General features: G+C 30.2%; 1 protein-coding gene across 4 annotated transcripts in view; it reads left to right on the top strand.

The window, feature by feature from the left end:
• LOC116766169 (teneurin-m) overlaps nt 1-27,265 on the top strand; it is a 131,243-nt gene that overhangs the window by 23,826 nt on the left and 80,152 nt on the right. For all 4 annotated transcript variants that reach the window (XM_061522960.1, XM_061522959.1, XM_061522958.1 and 1 more), the window contains exons 2-3: nt 2,042-2,086; nt 14,890-15,087. In XM_061522960.1, coding sequence (XP_061378944.1) covers nt 2,042-2,086; nt 14,890-15,087 — 243 coding nt within the window. The remainder of the gene's footprint in view (nt 1-2,041; nt 2,087-14,889; nt 15,088-27,265) is intronic.

The following is a 27,265-nucleotide window of genomic DNA, read 5'->3' as shown; positions in this document are numbered from 1 at the left end:
AAATCGAATGTTACAGAAAAGGAGAGCCTTTAAAGCTTTTTGCCAGTGTAGACATGTTTCAACAGATGGCAGCATCAGATAGGATTAGGCATTCAACATATATTTCTGAGATTCTAAATAATGGTCAATTAAATTTACTAGTTAATCAATTTGCGGACAAGTGAAAATATTAATGTTTGATTTTTAAGTTATATAGATTTTGTTTTGGGACGTTAAAATATAGAATCAATTTTTTTTTTATAAGTTTAAAATAAAATATGACTAAGTATAATTATAAATTTTCAGTAAAAAAATATATTCTTTTTGGTTTATTTTCCAGAACGTATAATGTTGTAAGAAGATCTAGTTAATATTTGAGAGAAATTTAAACTCACTCTGTTTTGATTTTACTGCAATCTGTTTGCTTATTTCCTGCAAGATGTTATAATATTAATCTTATATATAAGTGCAGATTTAATATGCATGTATCCTCTACTAATTTGCGTGTAAAAGAGAACAAACATCCTGTCATCTTAAGTGTTAGATAATATTAAATGTGCCCCTATAACACATCCTTCAACCTTTATGTTTACTTCACAATTACCATGGAACGAAAAAATATCGATGGTATAAGAATCATCCATGGAGATAATTATTCTTCAATTGAATTCTTAATCGAAAGGGGAGAAAAATATCGTAATTAATGATCTTATTACTAATTCAAGACAAAATTTATGCCACGTCAGCATTGGCATTGACGCATTCACAAAACTATAATATATATAACCTCTTTTATTACAAAACGTAAATATAAGTTGGTCCTTCGATCCTCTAAGGTCCCAAGATAAATTTTCAGGGTCTGTCACTTGACCTCATAAAGTTCTTGAAGGTCTTCGTTCTAATATGAATTCGTGACCAAATCTAGTAAGCAAAAACCGTACTCGTTGTAAATCGACAAGAAACTAAAACTAATTTTACTTTTTAAAATGTTTAAAAAACAGTAGGATGCAAAGCTTTATAAAATCGTGTAAATTCTTCTTAAAAATATACAACATCCTGTAGCCTCAAGCCTAACAGCATGGGTAAAAATAAAGGGCCAAATTAAATTCCTTACAGCCCATAAAGTATAGAGTTACGTCATTATGAACGACGAGAATTTTCGCCTTTTAACGCTTTACGCACGACGAAAATTTTTTATCATATTTTATTCTAAAAGTGTCAATTTAGATTCTTTGTGTAATGAGATCAGTCTAAGTAGGTCAGGGTAAACGAAAATGGACAAGGATATAAAATACTTTTGTTACACAGTTTTTATCATGATATATTGAATACAAAATAATGAATGACAACAAAAGCCATAATTATATAATTTATACTCAATTTCTATTTAAACCGAATTATATGAAACGATTCAAATAGAACATACTTTAAACTCTTCATAATTTCTCGTATGATATTGCGGTAGCTAATGCACAAACTTAAATAAGAATAATAACGTAATACAATTCTTAAAACTCTTACTCTCATCCTATTCGCAATCTTATATGTACCTTCAATAGAGCCTAGAACAGCTTAAATACATTTAATCCGAGGCGTGAAGTTAACTGCGCCCCTTCCTACACGGAAGACACCATTATTCCATTTTAAAGAGTTCAAGATTCAAATCTAATGCCGCGTGACGATCGCGACGATACGCCGTGACGATCGTATAGGAATTTTAAAGTCTTCTTCAAACAAACTATAACAAGCCTTCATTATCTTGAAATAAGTATGAAATTTGTGTGGATACTACTACACATGTTGTCATAGAGCGCTCCCGTAACTTAATAAGGAACGTGTGGTCGCTTGTATAAGCTTTGTAACATTATAAACTTTATTTATTTACTGGTAGGGTACAATGTCCTGTAAACTATTCTCAACATAACCAAACTCGTGAAACATATGTTTCATCCAGCTTACGTCTCTACACAAATATTTATTAAAATTTCTTACGATTCATTGAAAATAAATTGTTTTATTCTGATAAAATTTGTATTTCAAATGCTATTTCTTTTATTTTCAGGTGAGTCGCAACAACATGGGGATGACTGCGGTTACAGTTATATAAGTGAGTGATTAATTGTTAAATATGAACGAGTGAATACTCCTATTTCGTATACCATTTGTGTTTATCGCGCTTTTATTCACATTTTAGAATAATATTGCACAACAATATTTATCTTATTTCAGTACAATGAGATATCAAATATTCTGTTAAAAAAGGAATTGGAAATGGTGTCGAACTAGTATAATCACCACTTCAATTAAAAATCCGCTGGATAGAATTGCTCTAGAAAACAAACTCGGCACGGATAAGTTGGTCCAATAATAAGATTGCCGGTCCGGTCAGAGCTTCACCTTTTAAAATATTCTACAAGAATTTCCCTACTTTGATTATACCAAAGCGTAAAAACAGCAGTGTACCGACGCCGCTAACTCAATTAATAAACTTGGCTTTCAGTAAACTATCGAATTCAAGCGTGAAGAAAATATGGTTGAACCAATGATTAAAAATTCAATTTTATAACTTTCTTAATTAGGCTTTTTTCCAGTTTGCTTTTGTATTCGTCAAGAGGGTTCTTATCCGAGTTAATAAAATGTAGTATGAAGTTAAATATAAATACTATTGAGGTAAATTACTTGATTTATATACGAAATAACACTATTGTTTAGAACTTTATTTATCATTAACGAAAATAACTTTTTATAATGGAAAGAAATAAATTACCACGACACTTAGCGTTCCTTGGTTCATTTAGCTTTTGTCGAAATGGAAAATTGCATGTTTAATTTTAACTCTATTTATAAATGCAGTTGATTAGTCACTTGCAGTAAAAATGTACACAAACTAAGAAATAAAATGTTCAAGCAAACATGTAAAGGTTATAATTTTATAAAAATGAATATCTAAAAATAGGATTTTAGTTTTTCAATAGACATATATAAAAGAAATTAAACTTTTTAACACTCATCCTTTCAAACGTTTGATTAAGGATAAAAGTTTAAATTCACTGTACACAAATAATGCACCTTCATAACCAGAACTCAAAAGATCCTGCTAGATTTAAAGATGCTACCAAAAAATTTTGTTTAAAGTAGGAGTTATCTTAAGGATTTCTCTCGGAACGCTTTGTTCAGTAACGTTAGCGTTGACGTATCCTTAACTGAAGAAAAATACCAAATCGTATACTCTGAAACTACATTCGGTCTCGCCCGTTCACACATTTGCAATTCCATTCGCGTTCGACTGTCCGCATTGCGCCCATCCCTCTCGCACTCCCTATTTCAATATTTTGCTCCTTGTTATGTGCATTCGATTGCAGAAAGCCGATTTCCAGGACGCGACACTCACATTTGTTTCGACTCCCGAATAGAATGGTACTACTTATATATTCGATGTATAGATGCTATTTTAGTTGTACTAGCCACTTTTTATGAGAGTAAATATGAAAAAACAAAAAAAAATATTCTGGATAAACAAACAATTCACATGTACAAACAAAACATTGATTGTTTATTTTCATTACAGTTGCTTGGAAACATCGATAGGACATGATCTGATAGTGAAGGTATAACCCTTAACTCATTCGCCCTTCACAGCTTGATTGAAATCAACAGAAAGCACTACATACATATTTAAGCTTTGGAATTATGGCTTATGAAAGAAAATTATGAAGCAGCAATCTCGTCTTTGCATGTTAACTTATTTGAAAATGTTTAAAATTTGTTAAACTTTGTATTTATTTTAACTAAAATATCGGAATATATTTACAGAGAATCTTATATGAAAACTCTACTCTATTATAATTAATATGATGAAAAAAACCTATATGTAGATTCATAATTATATGTTCCTGAAAAAGCAAAAGACCAAAAAATTTTTTAGTTAAAGTAATCTGAAGAAAATTTAAATAATGATGTCTGCAATACGTTGTACAGAAATTTATTTTGAATTCCAATTACAGCCAATAAAAACCAACCTCTCGTGAAATATAACGTATAATAATTATTTCTTTCGCCTCTCGAAGGTAAGGATGGTTTTCATACCAAGCACCTTCAAAAAATATGTTTCTCATAACTCCTATAAGAATCCGCTATAATTTAATGCGGCTCCGTAAAATAATATGTAAAAATACGCACCGGGATGGGCAATTCGCCCCGTTTCGGACAGTTTCGGTCAATTTCGACCTGTTCAGACCATTAAGGGGCCCATCTTTCGTGCCTTTATCGGCCTGCCGCGAATATATCAGGATATTATTTCACCCACGAAATATTATTTTCCATATCTAATCAGCGCCAAGAAATATGGTAAGGTGCGAGTCCTGTTATGCGTTATGATTTTTATCGGGCGCTTGTGCTATTTATTTCGCGTGCACTAAGGGGTTCAACGTATTCAATGCCGCTTGTAAACTCCTTCCATAAATTGAACTTTATCTACTTTAATGGTAATATGAATTTACTATACATCAACAAATCCGACTTAAACGGTCATGCTTAGGATATCATTCTGTATCAATAAAACTAAAATTACATTTAAAGATAAGCGAAATACAGAGTTGTTTCAAAAATATCGTGATATTCGGCTCAATTTTTCAAAAAATTAAATTATTAACAGTTGCTTTATATAAGTTACTTGATGTGGTTTAAGGTGTTATTTATTTATTTAAATATAGTAAATTGACAGCTACACAAGCTAGAAACGGCAACTCTCTAAAACTACAGTCTTTCAAATTTCAAAGAGAATGAAACTCTAGACAAGTACTTGCTGTATCCACAGTAGATTTTAATCAAGAAAATCCCAGCCGCGCTTAATCAAAGGGAAACTTAAATAGTTGGCTACGTCATCGTCGCCCGAATGGTTGCGTTGATTTGATTACGATGTTAAACAATTCAGTAATTTATATAAAAACGAGATAACTTGTTTCATATAAAACTGCGTGTAAATTTTTGTCTTATATAAATTTTACACTGGCATAATCTTATAACTAAGACTCTTTAATTTAAATGTCAACAAAAAATATATATTTTAATATCAAAAAGATCATAGCTTCTTTAAGTAACAAGAACGATCTGGATAAAAAGACTCGTGTGCATTCTGTCTGAACTTTAAAAATATTTATTCGCATAACGACTTGCTAAGTATGTAGTTTATTCGTGAAGACGTACATAATAAATAAAATATGAGTAAGGCTTTGTATATGTTTAGGGATATCTTAATAAGTGTTCATATAAGTAATAAATGTGTAATTTTTTTTTGATAGACGCTATTTTTTATTCATTGTTCAAAAAAATAATAGAGAGATAATGGGCACGATATCGACTAAATTTTATAGAGTTGTTCTATGGAGCGAATCGATTCTATAGCGTTACAATTGTGGACAATGCGGTAGAAACGCGTCTGACTGCGGTTTCAAACAATTATCAACCTTATTTACCATACCCAATTACAATGAGAAAATCAACAATTCTTAAAAAACTGATGTTCACTTCAGTTCAAATTACATATTTCTATGTTATTTGAATGCAACTTAGAAATAAATTTTTAAAACATTTATTATCAAAGAACCTGTAAGATTGCTTTAAATATTTTTGAACAATACTGTCTTGTAGGAACGTTGTGCTAGCTGTAACGAATATTTTTAAAATAACAGAAGAATATCAGTGATTTATTAGAGTTTATCCAAACATTTTAGTTAATAAACTTTAATAGCGTATGTAATTTACTTCTCTTAAATGCAAATCTGCCATAAATTCACTATAAAGGGCTAAGAGCTTCCAATGTTCTGATAGTTGCCAATCCCTGAACTGAAACGATTTATAGTGTAAGTTTGAGATGGAAAAACTTTGTAATACTGTCTCCTAACGGCATCCCTTTGGGTACAATTTTTGTAATGAAAAAACTACTGTATCGGATTATTGCTAGCCTAAGTAAATTCTAAGAGGAGAAAAACTATTTTATGTAATTTTAAGATTTTTTTTAATTCGTTTTTGAGCAGTTCTAATAAAATATGAAAATATATAATCATAGTTTTACGCCCACACTCAGGTGTAGGTAATTGTATTAGAAAAAATATATATACTACGTGATGATTAATGCGGATCCCTTATAATTATACTTCGTATGAAAAGTCGTAAGTAAAGCAAAAGAATGAAATGGCAAAAGGGGAGTTGGTGGACATTTATTTTTCTGAGCCATTTATGGGGTAACATATCGAATCATTACATTTCCGTGCAGGTACGCTCGCGTAATACTAAGAAATTTATAGATTTGTTACTCAGGTCAAATAATAAGATATTCATGAGTTGCAATAAAGGACTGTTAATGTTCCATTTCTTGAAATCTTATTTTGAACATTCTGTGATTTATAGATATCTATGTAAATGTAATGAAGTTGTTTTCATTATTGGGTTATTTGTCTAAATTTTAATTTTTTTTGTGAAATAAACATTATTTCGAACACCAGTTTGAATTATATATAATTTTTAGTTGAAAAATACACGCAAGTAGAATTCACATTCTTTCACTATGCTTGTTCATTTCATTGCAATTCATGTCACATGATGAATAAATTGTCAGCCAAAATAATATTTATCCATGTAAATCCAAGAAGAAAAAATTTTCGTGCTAAGAAAATGGGATCTTTAAGTCTAAAATTGACTTGAAACTGTTGTAATAGGGTTTCAATAAATAATGTTGGCCGTATTCAGGCCAACCTACATAATACGGGAACAGTAGTCGAGTCTCAGCAAAATGAAGTAAAGTCGGAGCAGGCCAAGTCAGACAAAATTTTACTTTAAAACTGCAGTTTTAAAAGTCTTTGTCGCATGCAGTGATGGACATCATAGAATAATCTCGTTCGGTTGTAATTTTTGACCAATTTCCCTTGGTATCGAAAAATATTTTATAGAGGCTGACATCACAAAGTCGCATCAAACCTTTGTGCGTTACCATCAACAAGTTTATTCTATGTTTGGACTAGCTTTATTTTCGACATTTCGTTTTTTTAAAACTTAACTCATTGGAGCAGTCAGATGTGGAAATGAATATTAATAAATTATTATTACGACGATTTTGTTATTAATATTAAGTAACGCGTAATTATGCGGTTTTTTTAGACACTTTTATCATTTAATTTTTTTTTATATAAGATTGTTTGTCTAAAATGGTAAGTTGTAATTTTAGATAAATACCTTCAATTTGGACTTAACATGCACTTGTAAATTAGTCTTAATTTAATAGTAAAAGGTGGGGTAAGTGTACATCAATTAATATATTCAGAGACATGTAATTTATTTATCACGCGATAACAATTTAACAGCAAAACATCAATCAAAGAAGCAATCTAAATCCGTCATCGCGACAATAAAGATGGCGGTGGTAATTTGGAGCTCGCATTCAAAATAAGAACGTTGGTAATACAGAATATGGTTCCCCAGTCGGCAGTTAGCGATGGTAGTGACATCACCTTGCGCTGGCATTTTAATAACTAGCTTTTATTAGGTTTTACTCGCATGTTGTTTTACCTAAGTTTTTATTATACTTTTGTGTTTTCAAATGTTTTAACTGCTCTAAAGGTTACGCTAACCTTCTAGACAATATTGAAATTCATTTCTGAAGTATTTATAAGGAAAAAACGCATCTGTAACATGAATAGTATTTCGAGCTATTATAATGTAAATTAGAAAAGGTAAACGGTCAGACCCTACGCATTCAGCTTTGTGGCCATTCAGTGGATGTAAACATACTAATGTCTATTTTAAAGTAAATAAAGACATAAACATAAATTTACTTCTTCCAAGGTGGGTTTATTGTTTTGAACGCGACAAAACTTTTTTTAGTTCGCTTTTAGCTAAGTTTCATTCGAATTTGTGTTTGTGGCAGCATGTTTGTGGAAATTTTTGTTACGTCGAAATAATAATCTAAGAACATCTTTATAATAATTAGACTTATAATTTTTAACGTCAAATATAATTTTTGTATCAAAATATATATTTGTTGAAGCATAATCGTATTTATTTTATTGTTTTTATTGTTCATTAAAAATTTCACTTCTAAACGGCACATTTAAGAGCTGTTTCAGAAATTCCCAAATGTACCTTACCTTGCTAAGCATAGGAGAACTAAAGTGGCACTTAGCCGCCTACATGCTGCATCACGAAAGCGATTTCCCGAAAACTCTTTGAACATTATCTATTGTGATATAGTAAAAGATGTTGAACCATGTATTTTTATTTAGAACTATCACATTTTTATCAAACCACCAACGCAATGCCCCCCAATACGATACGATATTGACAGAATGTCCTTTTGGGTTCATGATTTTATGGCCGTCATTACTTATCTACTTTTATGGGAACAGGATATAGGTTTATAGTTAGTTTCTTTAAAAGCGCTTGTATACAATTTACCATTCTGTTTTGCTGTTGCAACTGATTAGACTCACTCATACAGTATGGATGATCATGAACTAAATCAAAAACAAATCTTTTTTGTAGATATATCTGGCGAATCTTAAAACAGGACACATTTTGAGCTGCGTCATAGCATTTTGGGTAGCCATAAATTGGTAATGTGGCTTCGGACCGCATCCGATGATTAATTAACCCGATCTGACCCAACAATTACTTCAATTATTTATCTCCGGTTTACTGTTACTCTGCAATTCGATGGGTCCTTTAATTTAAATTATGAACGCATTGATCAAATCGATAACTAATTAATTATCCCATATCTTAAATATTCTATTATTTTATGCGAGTTATACGTATAAGCAACATGTGTCAATAAAAATTTATCACATTACGCTAGCTCTATTGATGTCACTTCAACAAGTTTCAGATTTCAAATAATAGATGATATTTATTTTTAATTTAATGTTTAATAAATATAGGTAATCATAAAATAATAATTAAATTGTTTTTTTTTTCCACACAAAAAACGATAATTGAAATTTATTTCCGCTCAAAGACTAATGCAAATGAAGTTATCTTCTGATCAGCTATAGTGTGTTTATCTTATTTCTCTAATGTTAGTAGATAAAAGTGACCATCGATTTTGTAATTTTATTTGTAGTTTTTACAGTTGAAAGAGAGTTGAAATGTTTTATTTAATTTTTATTACTTGAAAAATATATTAGGCCATAATTAACAAAGGTAATAATAATAATAAATTCGGTGTTTCGAAAGTTCATAGGTTCTTTAAACAATTTAATTAATTTCATTGTATGTGTGATTGCTATATTCACCAGCTATGCTCTAAGCGGATTAATGATTACGTCTATAATTATTATACATAGATTTCAACAAAGTTTAAATGAATCAAGAATGCACTAAAACTGAATGGCTCATTGATTTTTCCTATCACTAGAAAAACATACAATTTTTAAAACTACCTCTATTAAGAGGCCCGCTCACTTATATATTTATTTGAATCGATACCATTTAAGTTCACTAAAACGTTTTTAAATGGCACTAAAGATGTTTATGTATACTTATATTTTATTCCGGAGAAATAGGTATGTCTGGATCAGGTTAGGGCAATCACTTAGTGACCGCTTATAAACAGTGGGAGTACAGCTGTGTGAATTATTGAATAGTCCGCGTCTCATCAAGAATATTTGACATGGTTTCAATGTTTCGCCTTCATTAAGCTAATGTATGGTACAAGTTATAAATTATCTACCTTTCATTTATTTATGAAGTTACAAAATATAATGAATCCTAATTTAATACATTAGTTTTAGGATTTTTTTTTAAAAATCTGATATGCTAACCAATACAAATTGTAAAAAACTTAAAAAAAAACCATCCCTTCGCTGCAATAATGAACAAAAATTTTATCTAGTCCCTATCACCCCCACTTTGAGAATGTAAATACTTCTCAAACTGTATCTTTGTACAACGATCAATACCGACAACTTAAATAAATCACTAAGTTTAAGATCGCGATCTCAACATCGTCACAAAAGCTTACTCAAATTTACTTTGATGTGGGATCATTACAAAGGTAAACAACGCCAGTCTAATTACTGAACATAAGCTGATTACAATGCTTTTCGGTTGAAACTACTACGTACTAAGTCAAGTAATGGTCTATTAATTTCCTAGTTTATAATTATAGATGTCATCTTATCTGTCGTGGCATAATAGTATAGTAACTATATAACATAATAAAAGTAAAACAAATATTAAACAACCTCTAATTAACAATTGTACTATGTGAGCTTGACTAGAAACATTTCGTTCATAAAATTCTAATTTTTATTCGTTTTTTATTTGTTAAAAAAGGAATTGTCATTGTACATTTTAAATCCTAGCGAAATCTGTGATTTAAATCTTAAAGTCGAAGTTTCCCAATGACATACTAGATGTCCCACAGAGTAGCCAATCCCACTCCCTCGAGTGGTATGCCGTCACTTGATGTAGCCCGTTTGACGCCATATGTGACCATCTCAATACTAAAATATTGTTAGTGCTTTTGATCTTTAACACAATTTAAATCCTGTATTGTATGGAGGAAGGTTAAAAGTTCTGTACCTCGTAAAATTAAGGGGGTTGTGTGGGTATAGGGTGAATTCCCAAAGGCGACGTGCAGAACAGTGCTCATCATTTCCCCATTGTCTCGTTAGACAAAAATCAAAAACAAACACTCACAGAACGGATTTTCGGCTCTAAGTTCCAATGATATAAAATGATTGCTTTCATCACTCTGTCTGTTTGTATGATTGTGGCCAATCGTACCTTTGGGATTAGAAATAACATATCATAAAAGTTATTATCCCACAATAATGTCAGCAGTTCAGTGAAATTAATAAAAAATATTTAATAGAATTGAGAGAGTCATAAATTTATTCTCATAATCTTGTTAGTTGTAATGATAACCTTTCATTATTTTGACTTAATTAAAATTATTTCATTTTGGAAAGTCGGATCTACTTACTTGTAATATTCTCTGAGATAAATCAAATACATGATTAATTTAATATTTGAATTAGAATAGAATACACACACTTTGTGATTCATATTATTGTTATTTCAGGCTGTTTCATGAAGATCCTTATACAAAATACAGTATACAATACCAATAGATTAATTTAATTTTACAAATAAATTAATATTGAGTATTTTGCTAAACCTTGAAATGGTATAGGATAATGTGTTTTTGTAATAATATTTTGCCTGTGTTTCCTTAGTCCCATGTATTGAATTACTTGTGATTTCCCCGTCTTTGGATAAATGTAATTCTTTCTTCGAAGATTGCGTCTCCGCCGTGTCTCGTGTCTCTTTTACGTGATCACAATACTGAGGGCCCATGTCTTCTCTTTTATGTCTGTCATTTATTCCTTCGATACGCAAACGTCAGCATTTGACAACTACAGTTCGAATGGGAATAAATTGTTGGTGAATTTATGTGACTAAGATTGAATTATGACTATTGACGGGAACTTTCAACTCGACTTCTTAGGAGTAAATTGTTACGAGATATTTTTGTTTTTATATATTGCAAATTTCAGTCATTTAGTTCAGTATAGTTTTTTTCTAAACTGATAACAAATTAATCTGGCTCTAACATAATAATAAAATACAAAGAATCCTCTTGTCGCTACTATAATTTTATATACTACATTCTACGCCATATAAAACCTAGCCAACTGGTATTAAGTTCACGGTGGAACATTTTAATTTTAATAAAACTGAACATCGGCACGCCCGACCTATTTGTCAACCTTCTTTACTTTTACTGGCACAAAATCATACAGTCATACTCGACAACGACGTTTCGACTCTGTTTAACAGAAACACATGCAATCAAAAAAGATCTTTTTGATAAGAGAGCTAAGATATAAATTTAAAAGCAATTTTGTCCAGTGTCGTACCAAATACAAAATCCCTTAAGATATCCACATAGAATTTAAGCACCTTTCCTTAAAGCAATAAAGGTGCGTTTTACTCGCACGGCCAGGGATTATATTTGGGATTTGGATAGCAAAACACGTAGGTGAACCATCGCTCATGTGACAAATTTCTACGTTTGCCTTAACGCGGGATACCGTGTTTAGAATATTATATCTGATATAGGGCGAAAGGGAATTCAGATTGATTAACATACGGAAGTTAAAGTTTAATTGAAGTTTTATTCTTTTAATTACTTATAATTTGCTTATTAATTTTTATCATACTTACTCCACATCGAAACTAATTTGGTAATTGTCAATGAACATTCATTATGTTTACGGAGTGATTACTATAGTTCCCTTTTCTGTGACAGGTTGGTCCCCTTCGGGACGCGGGTTTGCCGGTTCGTTTGTAGGGCTTCACGTGATTTAACTGTTTTTTTCAAGGCGCGTAACGAAGTGCTAGTAATACGTGCGGAAATCAGCATTCGCATTTATTCTTCGAATGTTGTCGCCGATCCTTTTCTGTGAGGGTTACTCCTTATACGTAGACGTGATTTCGCTGTGAAAGCAACTCGACAATTGTATATTTATGAGTTTACTATATTGATAAATTGAATTTTGTCGTAATTTAATTTTGTATTGGCAAAAGTTGCTGTATCATGGTACTGGCAATGAAGGTTAATATAACACACATTTGTATTTTGATAATTTTATCCATGTATATTTAATTGAATTGAGGTAGTCATAAATTTTATTCTTATAATCTTGTTTATCTTATATCTTAAAGGTATTTTTGTGTTTAATAAAAAATATATCTAGTTTCAAAAGCGTAAAATATTTCCAAAGGTCTTTATTTCAATTCTATAGAGACATAATAAAAGTCTTGGTTCTTAAAAAAAGATATTGGGTTGAGATGACAGATATTGGGTTGAGATTCATATAGTTTTTAAAATAATATTTTTTTTGCGTTTCAGGCTTACATAATAAAAAAAAACATGAATTGTGCAAAAATATTATAAATTTATTAAAATTGAGCAGTCCCCACTTATCATCACGGATGTCCTCATGGGTGGTTATCAAATTCTCTATCAGCGAAAAAAGGAAACAGACAATATTTTTATTTTTGTTATTCCCCAACACCTACGCAAAATTTTAATGAATACTAGAATATCCAGTTTTAGATTGCAAGTATAATTTATACATTGTGCAATAAAAGGTTTTTGTAATTTCCAATTTAAATTTTATTCTCAAAAATATTTTAATTAAATTTAGTTATTTCACCTTATCAAAGTACCATTTTCTACATTTTGTAAGTAATTTTGTACTTTTTTTTGGCATTTCAAATAAAATTGCTTAATTAATAGTTAAACTGATGTGCAGTAAAAATAAATATCAACTTACCCTCCAATTACCTGACTTTAATGAGTCTATGAAATATTTATCAAGCGTTGAATAAGTAGGAAAAGTGCTTAATGCTTACTGGGAATAAGAGATCCATATACTTGAAATGTTTAGTTTATATTTGAAGGTTTTTCGTCTTAAGAACATTTCAAACATTTGGGATTTATGCATTTCTGTTACTTTTTATTGGTGTAATACGATTACGATAATATCATAGGAAATATCTTTAATAAACCTTCTTTCCTGAAAAAAGTTTCTTGGCGATCAGTTATGAAATGGATTTCAGATATACAAGGCACATTTGATTAAGTGCTTTACGCATGCCAGTTTTATCGATTAAATGATAATTAATGCTAGCGGAGTTTTCTAAAACAGATATTCATTAATCTGTATGTTTTATGTAGTGAAGCTTTGGCGCAGGAAATTTTTGAGGCTTTTATATCTGATTTTGATAAACATCAATCTACTATATATTAATTTTACATATTGCCTAGCTTATAGACAATATCTATTAAAAGTAAGGTAAAGCAAAAGCAAAGGCAAAAGCCTTTCATGACGACTTACCTTTTCATAACCTTTCTTTCCGATTTATCTGAAGACTTAAGGATATATTTAAACTATTGATCTGCTAATCAAATAAGTTGTTTATAATAAAAAAATATGTAATGTTTTTCTTGACTACATCAATTGTACCAGTAATTTGATATTATTTATTTTAGTGTTAACAAATTGCTCTATTTGAATTATGTTTGTAAAGTAACAAGAATTAATACAATTCATGGAAAGTTGCATCTTAAGCAATATTGTGTTATAAGTGATAACGAGTCAATACTGAAACTATCGGACCTAAAAATGAAAGTAAAATAAGTAACGCTTTAAGCGATACCTTGTTTATATTGAAATCGCAGTTTGTATTATACGCTTTGTCGTCCGCCGAAGCCTTATTTATCTTAATTAAGCCTGTTTTTTTATTTACATTCTTATTAAAAGGCTTGATTATCGTTTTATCGTCTTTTTGATAATAAGGATATTCAACGATATCAACAATAATATATGTAATTATCCTATAGGAGCAAATAAGAAACAAGTGATTGCCAATAAAAATCTATAGAATTGAACCTAGGCACATGTCGAAAAAAAATACTGTTAGGAATATCCTCGTGAATAAATGTATATTTTAGCGACATAATCACGGCTAGGAAAATTCGAATGTACAAAGTTGGATGACAGAATAATATAAATGGAAGCATGGGAAAATGGGTTTCGAGTATGAAGCTTAGAAGGTTCTTTTTGTTGTCCTTTTTATTGTTATCTTCTTACTGTCTATCGCTTGTTTTCCGTTTGATGTTGTTTTCGCTCCGTATTAAGTGTCATTGTTTTCATGTAGCGTGTATTTTGTCCTGATATTACATAAAAGGTTGACATGTTTTCCCTCATTTGCAATTGATGTTAAAACTAAGCCGGACTGCGACTCTAATATATTGCAAATGGTTTTTGTATATGAAAACGTATATGTATTTATAAATTGGTTTTAGTCAAAGGCGTGCAAATAAAAAAATATGTTTTCGTATAGGCCTGGGCCGGCTACATCCATACGGCTCGGGCAGTGGTTCCAGCAGCGGTAGCGGGCGACGTCGTACGCGCCGGGGCCTGTCCGACTCGCCAACCGCACCCACGACTCCCACTTCAGCCTCCGATAACGCTTCTGACGCAACTCTCACAGATTCCGAGTTGCCGCTCGCAAGAGATTCCACGCTATTAGTCCAAAACGGTTAGTACATTTATTAATATTATTAAAGTTATATCCTACATCAACAGCTACATTTAGAAACTTACATCATATATAAAAATAGTCTGTTTAAAGGAAACTATTAACTAATTGTAAATAAGCAATGGGCTATACAAATAGCTCATTTTAATTACTTGGAAAGCCTTATCGCACTAGTCACTTAAGTTGCCGGTCGAAGTAAAGTTCATGGATGTAGGACAACCCAAATTAAAGATTAAACACCGCTTCCATTATATCTCGACAAATTGTATTGAAATTCAGCAGAACCAAAACATTGCCCGAATAAATTCTGGTCAAACAAAGGGTTAGTCAGAACCGACCACGGTACGACAACCACCGTACTAAACGACAAATAAAAGCTACGATAGTTTAAATTGGGACCCAAAAACTGTATGTAAACAAACAGGGTCTCGAATTTCTATGGAAGTTTTTGGACTACCGGGAAAACATCCACAACTTACGGCGGGATCGAAAATGTTCGCTTGTAATATTTGCCTTACAAATTGTGACTTTCGTTTACCTTCTGTAATATTACTCTACTATACTATAATAATTAATTATCAATATACTATATACTGTACTACATATTAATTATTCAGATCGTTAAATACTCCACTATACACTCTGCTATAATTTCATGGTTGTTCGGTTATTAGCAAGCATTTTTTTAACGAATTTTCCTATTATTACATTTATAGTCTTTAGGTCTCTAGTAATACTATTCTCTCACGCCTTATTCATAGGTTTGCACGGCATTTGTAAGCACATTGTGGTTAATTAGGTCAAGCTCTGCTTCGTTCTAAAATTCAATACACCCATTAAGTTCTTCATGTTCTGTGAATTAAGATTTAGGCCGCCCCTTGTGGTGCACAATGATCCACTAATTCTATCGATACGAGAGCGCATTGTATGAATTTCATTTTAATTGCATTCAATGAAATCTCAGGCGATTATAGAATTCGACGTTAGGCAAATTAAAAGCGAGACTCCGTTGGATTACCCATTCAATTTCCATGGAGTACGACACGATAAAAATCCATTACGTAAGCACTTCGAGGCCTCTGTGTCACCGTTGCTTTTAAAAATTGGAAAAAGCTATATATTATGCTGGAAAAGACAGGATTATTTTATATGTATACAGTATATATAAGCAGATATTTGACTTTCTGGCAAGCACTTTTATTGATTTAAGAAATTGGGTGAGTGTTTTTGATTATGGGCTCTTATTTATATGGTTAATTTGAATCATAAAACTGAAAAAATCCGATGCTTTAAAGTATATAGATACTTCTTCACATAAATAACAATGGAAAATGGAAAATAAAAAAGGACATATAATTGTTTTAGTATTTTAATATCCAGGTTTTTAACATAATGCGATTCCCTAGCAATCACATGCTTCATTTTGCATTCCCGCAAACACTTTTACCACTGTGTCCCTAGAGAAACGATGCAGGACTCCTAGACGGTTTCACTTGCTCTGATATCAAGCGTTTTAATTTTGTACTTATCGTAGTTACATTTTGAAACACCTTTCATTAGAAAAAGCCTTTAAAGTCTAATAAAAAAAAACTGGTAGAATAAAAAAAAATGTGTTAATATTTAGTTGGTGGTCATGAAATAGTCGTTTAATTGGGTATTCTGAAAAATAAACATCTGTTACAATTTTATGCAAATCGATTTTATTTAATAACCACAATTTATATTGCATAAGTAAACTTTTTTATCTGGTACCATTAAACTTATAAATGCCAGTCACATCTGATGAGAGTTGCGACATATCTACCCATATAATTCTTCTATACGTGCAAATAGTTAACCAGTAGATGTGTAAGTACATTATATAAACTTTTAGCGTTCGGTGGTCGAAGCGTCGAATGAAATACAATATAAGCTGGTCGTTTGTTACATTATCTCCTACTTACATATATTACTTTTTTATATAAAGAGTATATGTCACCAACTATATCTGACATCCAATAATTATAAAATAAAAAAAAAATGTTATGTTTCAAGGTAACAGGTGTGGAAAATTTATTCAATCGTAAATCTTGAACGTTAGAAATTTTCGGGACAGAAATGTTATATAAAGTATCGCAGTGAAAAATAAGTTCCTAAATGTCTTGATATTTTTTAACATACTTAGAATTTTTCTATTGTGTTTTAAAATTCGTTAAAATATTTAATTTTATTTAAATTACATAAACAGAATGATAAGAAAAATAATTTTTTTTTAGAATTTATATCAAAATAACAATAATATTAAAAACAACAAAAAATTGGAACACCATAACCATTAAAATGTTGCCCAATATGATATTCAATAGCACTGATATTTTTAAAGCCGTGGTATTTCTGTTGCGCGACAAGTGTCCTCCTTAATTATGTCCATTAAATGCACGATGAACCGTCAAACGATATATGCATTCATTCTTTATAACATCAAATCCATCTCTTTCATTTCAATTACAACGGGTAGAGATGGAGAAACTTCGACATTGTACTCTGCCGGAAATTCATTAAATGGAAGCAGGTCATTAAAATTTAATGTGTATCTCTATAATTAATATCCTTTTAATATTCCACATGCCAGAGTGTTTAGTTTGACAGTTTTAATAACAGGAAGACCGGGTTTAAATGTTAAAATTATGTATTAATTGATTAACACAATTTTTTTATTGTTTTATAACATAATACATAATTTACTCTAAGGTTGTACTGTTTAGCTCGTGATAAAGTATTTTTCATAATAAGATCATTTAAATGGGTTTGAGAGCACTTTAAATACTAATACAGTACAGGATTAGTTAATTTTTAATAAACATTGATATAGAAACTGTTACCATATCAAATAATTTTGTTTGAAAAAAAAAACTTTGAATAAAAGATTTATTCAAAATTCACATTAACAAAAGCCTCTGTTGTTATAGAATATGTATTTAAAATTAGTAATTAATATATTAAAAACTCGACTTCATTAAATGGATATTTTATTTCGACCTTTTACCATATCTAGTTTCTAAATTAATGTTTATGAAAGCTTCATTATGTGATATATATAGTTTTAAATATGTTAATAAAATAAACAATAACTCGAAATAATGTAACTGGCTTCCTATAGATACAATCATATATAGATTTGGAAATTGAGATAACCTGTCTAGTTCATCATATTCATAATAAATAATTCAAGTATTTTTATATAATTTAATGCTTGTAAAATGAGCATGTTTTTATATCTTTTTTCCGCATCAGCACATTTCCGAGGGAATATGACATCATTAGTTCCAACGCACTCTTCATCTCCTTTACTATTTCGCACTCGGCAATTGCGGATTTAAGGTATTCATCCATCAAGGGAATTCTGTGAAATTCGTTTTCTCAAAGCGCCCCTTAATCCCCAAGACGAATATCTCAAAGTTACGAACGTAGCAAAATAATCGCGAGCTTGTGATGAGGAAAAAAAATGTATAATTCTTTGCTTAATCCAAAGCAGTTCGGGGCTTCGAGTAACAAATTTAGCATTAGCTGTGACGGATATGTTTCATTTTTAAGCTCACTGTGACGTTAAATAAGTGATCGTTACGTTGCGAGTACTTTACCGATACACATATACAAAGAACATGGTGTTACTTCAAGGACATATTCAAAGACATTTCCAGCTTCTTTTTAACGAAAACAAATTAAAAAAAAAAAACAGTTAACAAACGTCGGATTTGTATTAATAAAATTATTTATGAATATAAATAATATTTTTTCAAATAGTCTACTTACAAAGGACTTCTAACAATTCTAAGAATTAGTACCATAAAAAAATTTTGGACACAAATTCTGCAATGCTTGCCTTCTAGGGCTTTCCTCAAAATCTGGTCATATATTGTTCGTTATTTGTACCAATACCTTTATGCGACAGTATTGGATACAAAGCCGGGACCTGCTTAGTTTGCTTGAAAGCACAAAGGAGTTTCCATCAGTACTCGGCAAACCCGAAAAAGTCCGGGCCCTTTGAGACCCAATCCTTTAATACTAATTGAATCATAATTTCGAAGACGGAAAGTTTCTTTTTATGTAAATCTTTTGCCAAACTCAAAGGGCCGAGAAATGGGAGCGAAATAATCTCAAATTTTGAAAGTCCAACCATGAAAAGAGATCCGTGTAATCGGGATTAAAATTTATTACGTTTTCTATGCCTCTTCGTATTGCTCTTTACTAAATTATTTCGATATTTTCTTTAGTTTTAAGACTTTTTCCTTTTATATTTAATAACTGAAACATAGATACGAATACTTTACATACTCGTCGATAAATTTCATTTCAATTTGTACTTTTAGTAAATGGTTTTTACTTTTAAAGTAAACAAAAATGGTTACAAGGACAGTTAGATGCTTATATGTTTGTTCTTCTTACCCTAAAAAACTCGAAGAAAATATAAAAAAGTTAGAGGTAGAAAGGGTAATTTTACATATATTATAAATTATAACAGGCAGATCGTTTCAGTCATATGTAATCGCCAATCGCCAACGATATCCAAAAACTCGAAGTTATAGGCATTGTTTTAGCCACCTGTAACACAAGTATCATCTGCACATTACCCCTATGTCGTGAAATCAAAAAACAATTTCATCTTCGACACGATGAGATGATAAATCTCCCAGACAATTTCCGAAATTTTTCTATCGCTAAGATTTCCACACTGAGAGCATCCTCAAGAAAATCGCACCTTCAATCCACTTATCGATCCCTATTTCAGTACAATTTGCACGGTGCACGGGCAAGCGTTGGCAATTTTGAAACTTAAATGAAAATAACTACGTCGGTAGTGGGGCGAGGGTTTTTACTTTCAACGGCGTCTTTGGCAACTTGTCGATAGTTTGCGCTCGCTAGGCGTCGCTCGCAGCCGCCGCACTAACCGTCTTTGTTTCAACATTTTACTTTAATAAGTTCGCTTTGCTTGATTTTTGTCGACGAATTTCGTCTTGTTTTGTTTATGCTTCTAATTATTCTGCTTTTGCAGGAAAATGTTTTGGTTACTTAAATAAGCAAACAACTTTTTGTTTTCTCTTGAAAATGAAAAAACTGTACTTTCATTTTATAGTTTATCACATTTTCTTTATTACTTTTTAGGCTGCAATTTAATAATAAGTTACATGTTAATAGCAAATGAAAATCTAAAATCAATACTTTTCTATTTATTTAATTAATATCATAAATAATTAATACAATACAAAATATTCAATACTAAGAACAATCTTTACTTCATTATATTACACAACCAGTACGTGAATTTACATAGAACTCTAATTCTATATCCATGGATATACAGACGGTTTCAACTTGCATCTGTGGGGTGCGAATTTTGTAAAGATTCAGTGTTAGTTACATGTATGTTCATTTAAAAAAATCACCTTAAATAGCTTTATTCCGAATTCATAACATATGTAGTATAAAAAAAAAATTTAATAATGGCCTGCTATATACATATTGGTAATAATTTATCATCTTTTACAAGATTTGATATTAATATAATAAATTAGTACTGTAGTACAATTAAGTACGCGGCTTAATTTTCATTCCTAGGATAAGACCAAGCACAGTCTGAATATCGTTATTTTGTTTACTACGAGAAGTTACTATTATTATTGCTGAAATAATAAACGTTCAACATATACGAAACAAATAATTATACTAACGAACTTTACTAACTATATATATACTTATTACAAAAATATATATGTGGATGGGATAGTTCATGTTTTATTAGTAGTAGATCCCGTATTGACACATCCGTTACAAGACAATAAATAATAGAAAATAAAACAGATTCTAAATGCGATGTCGCAACAAAAGGAAAATAAGAGATACAAGAGACGAGGCAATTTTGGAGCGTAGGAAATTCTTGTCAAACACGTCTTCATTTAACATAGCCCTTATGTCAATGAAATAAAGACTATTTTATATAAAAGACAATGATTATATATATTTGTTTCTTTAATACAAATACTGTGTTCGCGTTTTTCCTCCGACTAAAGGGGGTTGAAAAAGTTTTTGAGGTTTATATATCTTTAAGACGCTTCACGTGGAGGATAAATAATGACTTTTGTCATTTTGTAGAAATTACCAAGTATTTCATAATTAATTTATAAATGTATTTCTCAAAGAAACCCTTTAATCATTGTGTAATTGTACATGCGAGCATTATAAGACCAGGCATTTAGAAGATGCCTACATTTTAAATGATTTCCATATCATCAGGCTCAGCGTTCAAACTGTATATTTTTTATATCAAAAGAAGTTGAGCTTTAAAAAATCTTTTAAAGATTATAGGTATTAGAGGAAACTTGCTTCCATACATTCGAAACCTGCTTTTAAAAGACGATAACAAGAAAATCAAACTCCGACCGAACAATGTGTGCTTCTGAAAATTCCTGAAAAGAAGTTGTTAGCAAAAATACACCAGCGCTCTGCCTGCGGGTCTCTGATAACAGATCCGCAGTAAACACCCTCAATGAACGGTGGTTTTAAACTATGAAAGAAAGCGATTTGTGTACTTACATTAAAAAAAATACGAATACTATTATAAATTCTTCTTAAAATCTCTTTCAATCGTAAATATTTTATTACAAAGAAAATATTCTAGAAATATTACCATTTTTTTTAACTGCAAAAAGAATTTTTAAATAAATTCAAATAAAAACATTAAAGTTTACATGAAATAGTTCAACATCATGAGCGCATATTTTTACATAGCAATTCCCAAGCAAATTTTATCTCTGGATTTATGTATTCAGGTCACATTCTGAGTACAATATTTATGTTAATAATATCGTGCAATATCGTTAATTAAAGTACAATATTTTAAAGAAATATTTAATATTACATTATAAACATTTTTTATTGTATTTATAAAAAAATATTTGAAACCGTTTAACATTTAATCCACATTCCTTGTAATAAGTGTCTAAATCGCTTCCTCCTATTCTTACAAGCCCTATTTCTTGGAAGCGCTTGTGTATTAAAAGCTTCACTGTAAAATGTAAAAAATTGACAATATTATTTATCAAATATTTGCATGAGAACAATTCTATATAAACTTTTTGTTAATGTTTTCAAAAACAGGATAATTTTTATAAACAAATTAACTACTCTAATGCTTATAATTTTTATTAAAAAAAATAAAACACTTAAAACGTAGTATGAAAAGAGTCTACAAACCATTTTATATTCATTTTAATTAATATCTAGCCGTGGCGTAGTTTTGTAGTTTTAGCTTTGTATTGTGTCTGGCTAAAAGGTAGTTGAAAAAAAATATGTAAAGATTTGATATTGGAAACACTAATAATGATATATTCTTTGAAACTTATCTAACATGATCTTCCCTATTGCTATAACTGAGTGCAGTCTTTATTTGCCAAAAATTCTTGACACCTTCTCACCTCTACCATGCATTGTCGATGGCAGAGGGGTCTTTGCTTTTGCCAATGCATCGCCATAATGCGTCATTACCTTTAGGGCTGTTCACAGTACATATCGACTGTTTAAAATTTATTTATTATTGAAATATTACGACTTCTTTAAATAATCTACATTTTCTCTAAAGTTCTACTAGATTTCGTAAAATCTTTTACTAATATTTATATGTAACGTAACTTGTGTCTAATTATACGATTAATTTAAGTTTGAAATGCTCCTTTTATTTAAAGTACAAATTGTATTACTGATAACAAATGGAATAAATAAAAAATACAACTAAATTACTATCGACGTTTAAATATATGGTGTGAAAAGAGTCACTACAATGTACCCTCACGTCTCACGCAGACGCGTGTAACTGACAAAATACTTGGAAACGCGCGAATTCAATTTATTAATACATTTCACTGATTTTATTTCCGCTGGATGTCAAATGTTGCAAGTGATTTTGAAGTTTGATTAAGTGTATTCGGTTCACGTGTTAAGAATTTATTTTCAATATTATACAATTTACTCTTAACTTTTTTCCTTCAAGATTTCGTTAATAACTTCATTATCAAAGGTTTATGAAAAAAGTACAAAAATGGATAAAATATATAAAAAAAAAACTAAACATAAATAACGGTCATAAAGAAAAACGTTTCACAAGGGAGTGTCATGAACGTCACCGTAAACTTTCGCGTCCTAACAATCTGCTGAGCCGGCAGAATAAAAGAGGATCCTGTGTTTAGTGACAATCATCTCACGTAGGCTCAAAGATCTCACTTGATGTTGTCGTTGGAATCTTAAATATCAAAGATGCTTGTAAATAAATATCTACAAGTGCTAAAAATAAAACTTCTTTCAGATTGCTACACTGATCAAGTCAATCAAAATTTTTATATTAATTTTATTAGTGTTTCGTTATTAACTTTTGCTAGTTATTTATCCGGCATCAACATTATCTTCTCATACGAAGAATAAACTGCTAACGATAGAAATTAGTCACTTTAAATAATTATCTTTTATTTAAAGTAACTAGTATCAATCATTTCAAAAACAAATCATTCATGTTTATTAAGAAACTTATATACGAGTACACAGTTAATCTAATCAGTTCGTGGATTAAAACTTTAATATTAAATTCATAAAATTGGAGGTGCTCAAAGAAATACAATGTTCAATCTTATTTAATTTCTATTTCCTTGTTATATTTTAAACCTCTGTCAAATAAGACGTTTAAATCAATGATGTGAGTTTAGAATTACATAAAAATATCCATATTTATGAAAATAATAATAATATTATTGCTGAAATTCCTCTCGTCGATCTGCTTAACAAAAATATTGTTCATTCCACTAAACCGTTTACTTTCAACATTCATTAAAACTTTTGTTACTTTGGTAATCATTTTACGAATATATATTTTATTTTAGTTATAGGTATTTATAGTAATACAGATATAACACAGTAAAGTTTACACCTGGCACCCTTGTTTAAATCAGAGTAATCCTACTACGGTATTCGTGTAGGTTTTACAGTCAAACTTCAATCAATTCAAATCCAACTTGACTTCATGCTATTATTCTATCAATCTTATATCTAAACAGACAAACTAATGTTATCAATCAACCTAACGTGGTATAGGATTCAACTAAAAGCCAAAGTTGCTTAATATCTAACCATCAGCCAAAATAACATTACACCTCTACATATCGAAATCCTAACTGGAATCAGCGATGTATTCACCAGGATCAAATGTTTATACTCAAAGTTGGACGCCTAATGTAAGTAGGGCAGTCCAACTGTGAATAAATGAGTATACTGCAGCAATCCTGTTAGACAGTGTACACATGGAAGGGTGGAATGGTAGTTTTTAGAATCAAAATAAATTTAACTCGAAAAAATAGTTTATTTATTTGAATCTAATATGGTAATTGATTTATGTATGTAATTTAAAAATATGAAATTTATTAATGAACGACTGTTATTACTCCTTACTTTATAACATTCGATACCGTAGTCTATGATTATTTTTTACGCTGATGATATTATTTATACGTGCACGCAAGTTTTTTATATATATTTTACTAATCTGTCAAAGCTTAAATTGAATTCGTATTTTTGCACAGATATATTCTCTAAATCTATTTAATAGTTTTAATACTATGCTATTCCCTGTTTTATTCCACATATGGAATAAATGTTATGCCTCCAACCGTTAAAATAAATAAAAGTGGTTGCTAATAATTGATCCTCATATTTCATTGTTTCAGGTACGTATTACAACAGAAAAATCTAACAAACATATGGTAAGATCATTTTGAATTTTAATTGATAATATAGTTGTGTGAATTTAGGACGCTTTCTTAAAATAACAAAAATATTTAATTTTTATTTTAATATGTCCATAACTTTTTTAAATTTTTTACAAGAAAAAAATCTAAAATATTGCATATAAAATAGAAACAAAAATATTAAAAAAAATTAAAACAGTAAATCACACACGCTTTGAATTCTTATGTCACGTAAATACTTCATTAAAACGTAAAATATCTCACATTTTTGGGAATACTCCCCCAGACGCCAACAAAGTCGAAATTAAAGACCTCCGTGTTGAAACCTAACATGTGCAATTACAAATCAAATCCAGACAGAATGTAATTTTGTATGTTTTCATACGAATCCGTCCCTTTATTAAGGATCATTACCAACTTCGAAGCCAGAGAAAATGTGGCGGAGACTTTGAATTTCCTCGGGGAAAATGCAAACATTTAAACAACTTTTGCAGCAGACAATAAGCTACGAAAAATATCTTGGTTGTCTTCCTTATTGTTGATGATGACTTTTAATATTCTTTTATTTTTTCTATAAAGAAAACTAGGAAAATATTCACATCTCGTACATTAAAGCACAAGTCACCTTAAGCTATGGAGGTTTTAATTGCAAAACATATTTGGCCACTAAATAGCTGTTCAATTTTTTTTTAATTATCTGTGCACTTCCCGGAACAGCGTACGAAATTGGGTTCAAAGTACTTCGTTCGCTGATTAAAATTAGAATACGTTTTTATATCAAAATCCATTTCCATTTCATGCTCGTTTATCGCAAGAAGCGGCAATATGAGATTGGACGTATAAGTATGTAAAGTCATAGCAAACGAAATGAAATTAATATAAGCAATGGATTTTTGAATGAATAAATTATAAGTTCATAATTAATTTTTTGTTTTGTCCCCGGTGTTAACGATTATTTATTAATCTATCATAAAAAAATCTTAAGATATTACTCTAATTTCTTTATAAGTTATTATTGTGTTGTAACGTTTAGAATAATTAATTATATTAAGCATATGAATATTATATCCATTATATAATATATAAACCAGTCAATCATTCATTCGTCCGAATGTAACGCGTCACATTCATGATATCAAATGTTAATTTAATGAAGGTCTTTGTGCTGAAAATGAGATAACACGAGTTTGTTTCAATTCAAATATATTAACTTCTACAATATTTGCTCTATTATTCTTTATCTGTTAAATAATCATTATCCATTAAAATAATAAATTTTTAATTAAAAATAAGAATTAATGATAGCACAGAATCATTTAAATTTCTGGACTTCAATAGGTATTTATTTAATTCATTTCACGTGCCCAGTAAGATTACTTGGACTTGGACGTACTAATAAAAAATAAGTAAACACATTTGGATTGCTAGATTCTCCACGAAATTATCATAATTAAATGCCGGAGTAATAAATAAATTTTGCCATCAATTATCCTTATTACTTACATAGTAATAAACAATTTCATGGTTATAAATTTTAATAAAAAGAAATAATATTGAGTTTCGTTGTTTGCTAATGTTTGACAAATGTGGTTATTTAATCGTAACTAAAATATTTTACTTTACGACAATATCTTCAAAACGAACAAGCTTTCACCCTAAAAACGGTATCGATTCAATTGCTTTAATTTTATAAGAGACAAGAATTCTGTTGTAAAATTTTCGAGAAAGAAATTCTATTCCGCATTAAAATGCTAGTATCTCTTTGCAAGACCTTAACCGGGGCCTAGAAAAATCCCATTTCACTTTTAATTACCGTCAGTCAGCCGCCGCTAGCAGACGAACTAACTGACGACTTTTTAATTTTAACCGGTAATGAGATTTCTTCTTGAAACGTCAGCTGAATATACCAATAGCCTTATATGGGACATTTTCTAAGGAGGTTTTTTTTTTGCTGTTCAAAGATCTACATTGATATGAACGTGTATCTATTTATAATATTTTTAAACATGTTAGATTAAATATATCCTCGTAAATGTTACAGCATTTTGAAAGTTTAAAATAAAATTTTTGATGGGCGGTACTTTATTGTCTCTAAATTTATTGACAACTACCAGGCTATCGTAATCTGAAAGAGGTAGTTTCGTTTACATTTTCAATTGCATCTCGGCTCACAGTGGCCGGCGGTTATACATTACCATAATTGCAGCCACTATATTGATTGGCCTGCTGCGGGCTTGACTGGACGCTACCGAGAATAACGCTGTTGTGGAGAATGTTTTACATTTTAAATGTTAAAGTTAAAAATGGCGCCTCTATGGTGTCTATAGAATCAGTTTACAATAATTTTAAAATGTACATATGATTTTTTTATAAAATTCTATATAAATTTATATAAAAAGTCTCTTACACTTTAC

This window comes from Danaus plexippus, chromosome 15 (assembly GCF_018135715.1).
Source record: "Danaus plexippus chromosome 15, MEX_DaPlex, whole genome shotgun sequence".
NCBI lineage: Eukaryota > Metazoa > Arthropoda > Insecta > Lepidoptera > Nymphalidae > Danaus > Danaus plexippus.
Note: the sequence above shows the minus strand (reverse complement) of the source record. Positions and strands in the feature narration are given on the sequence as shown.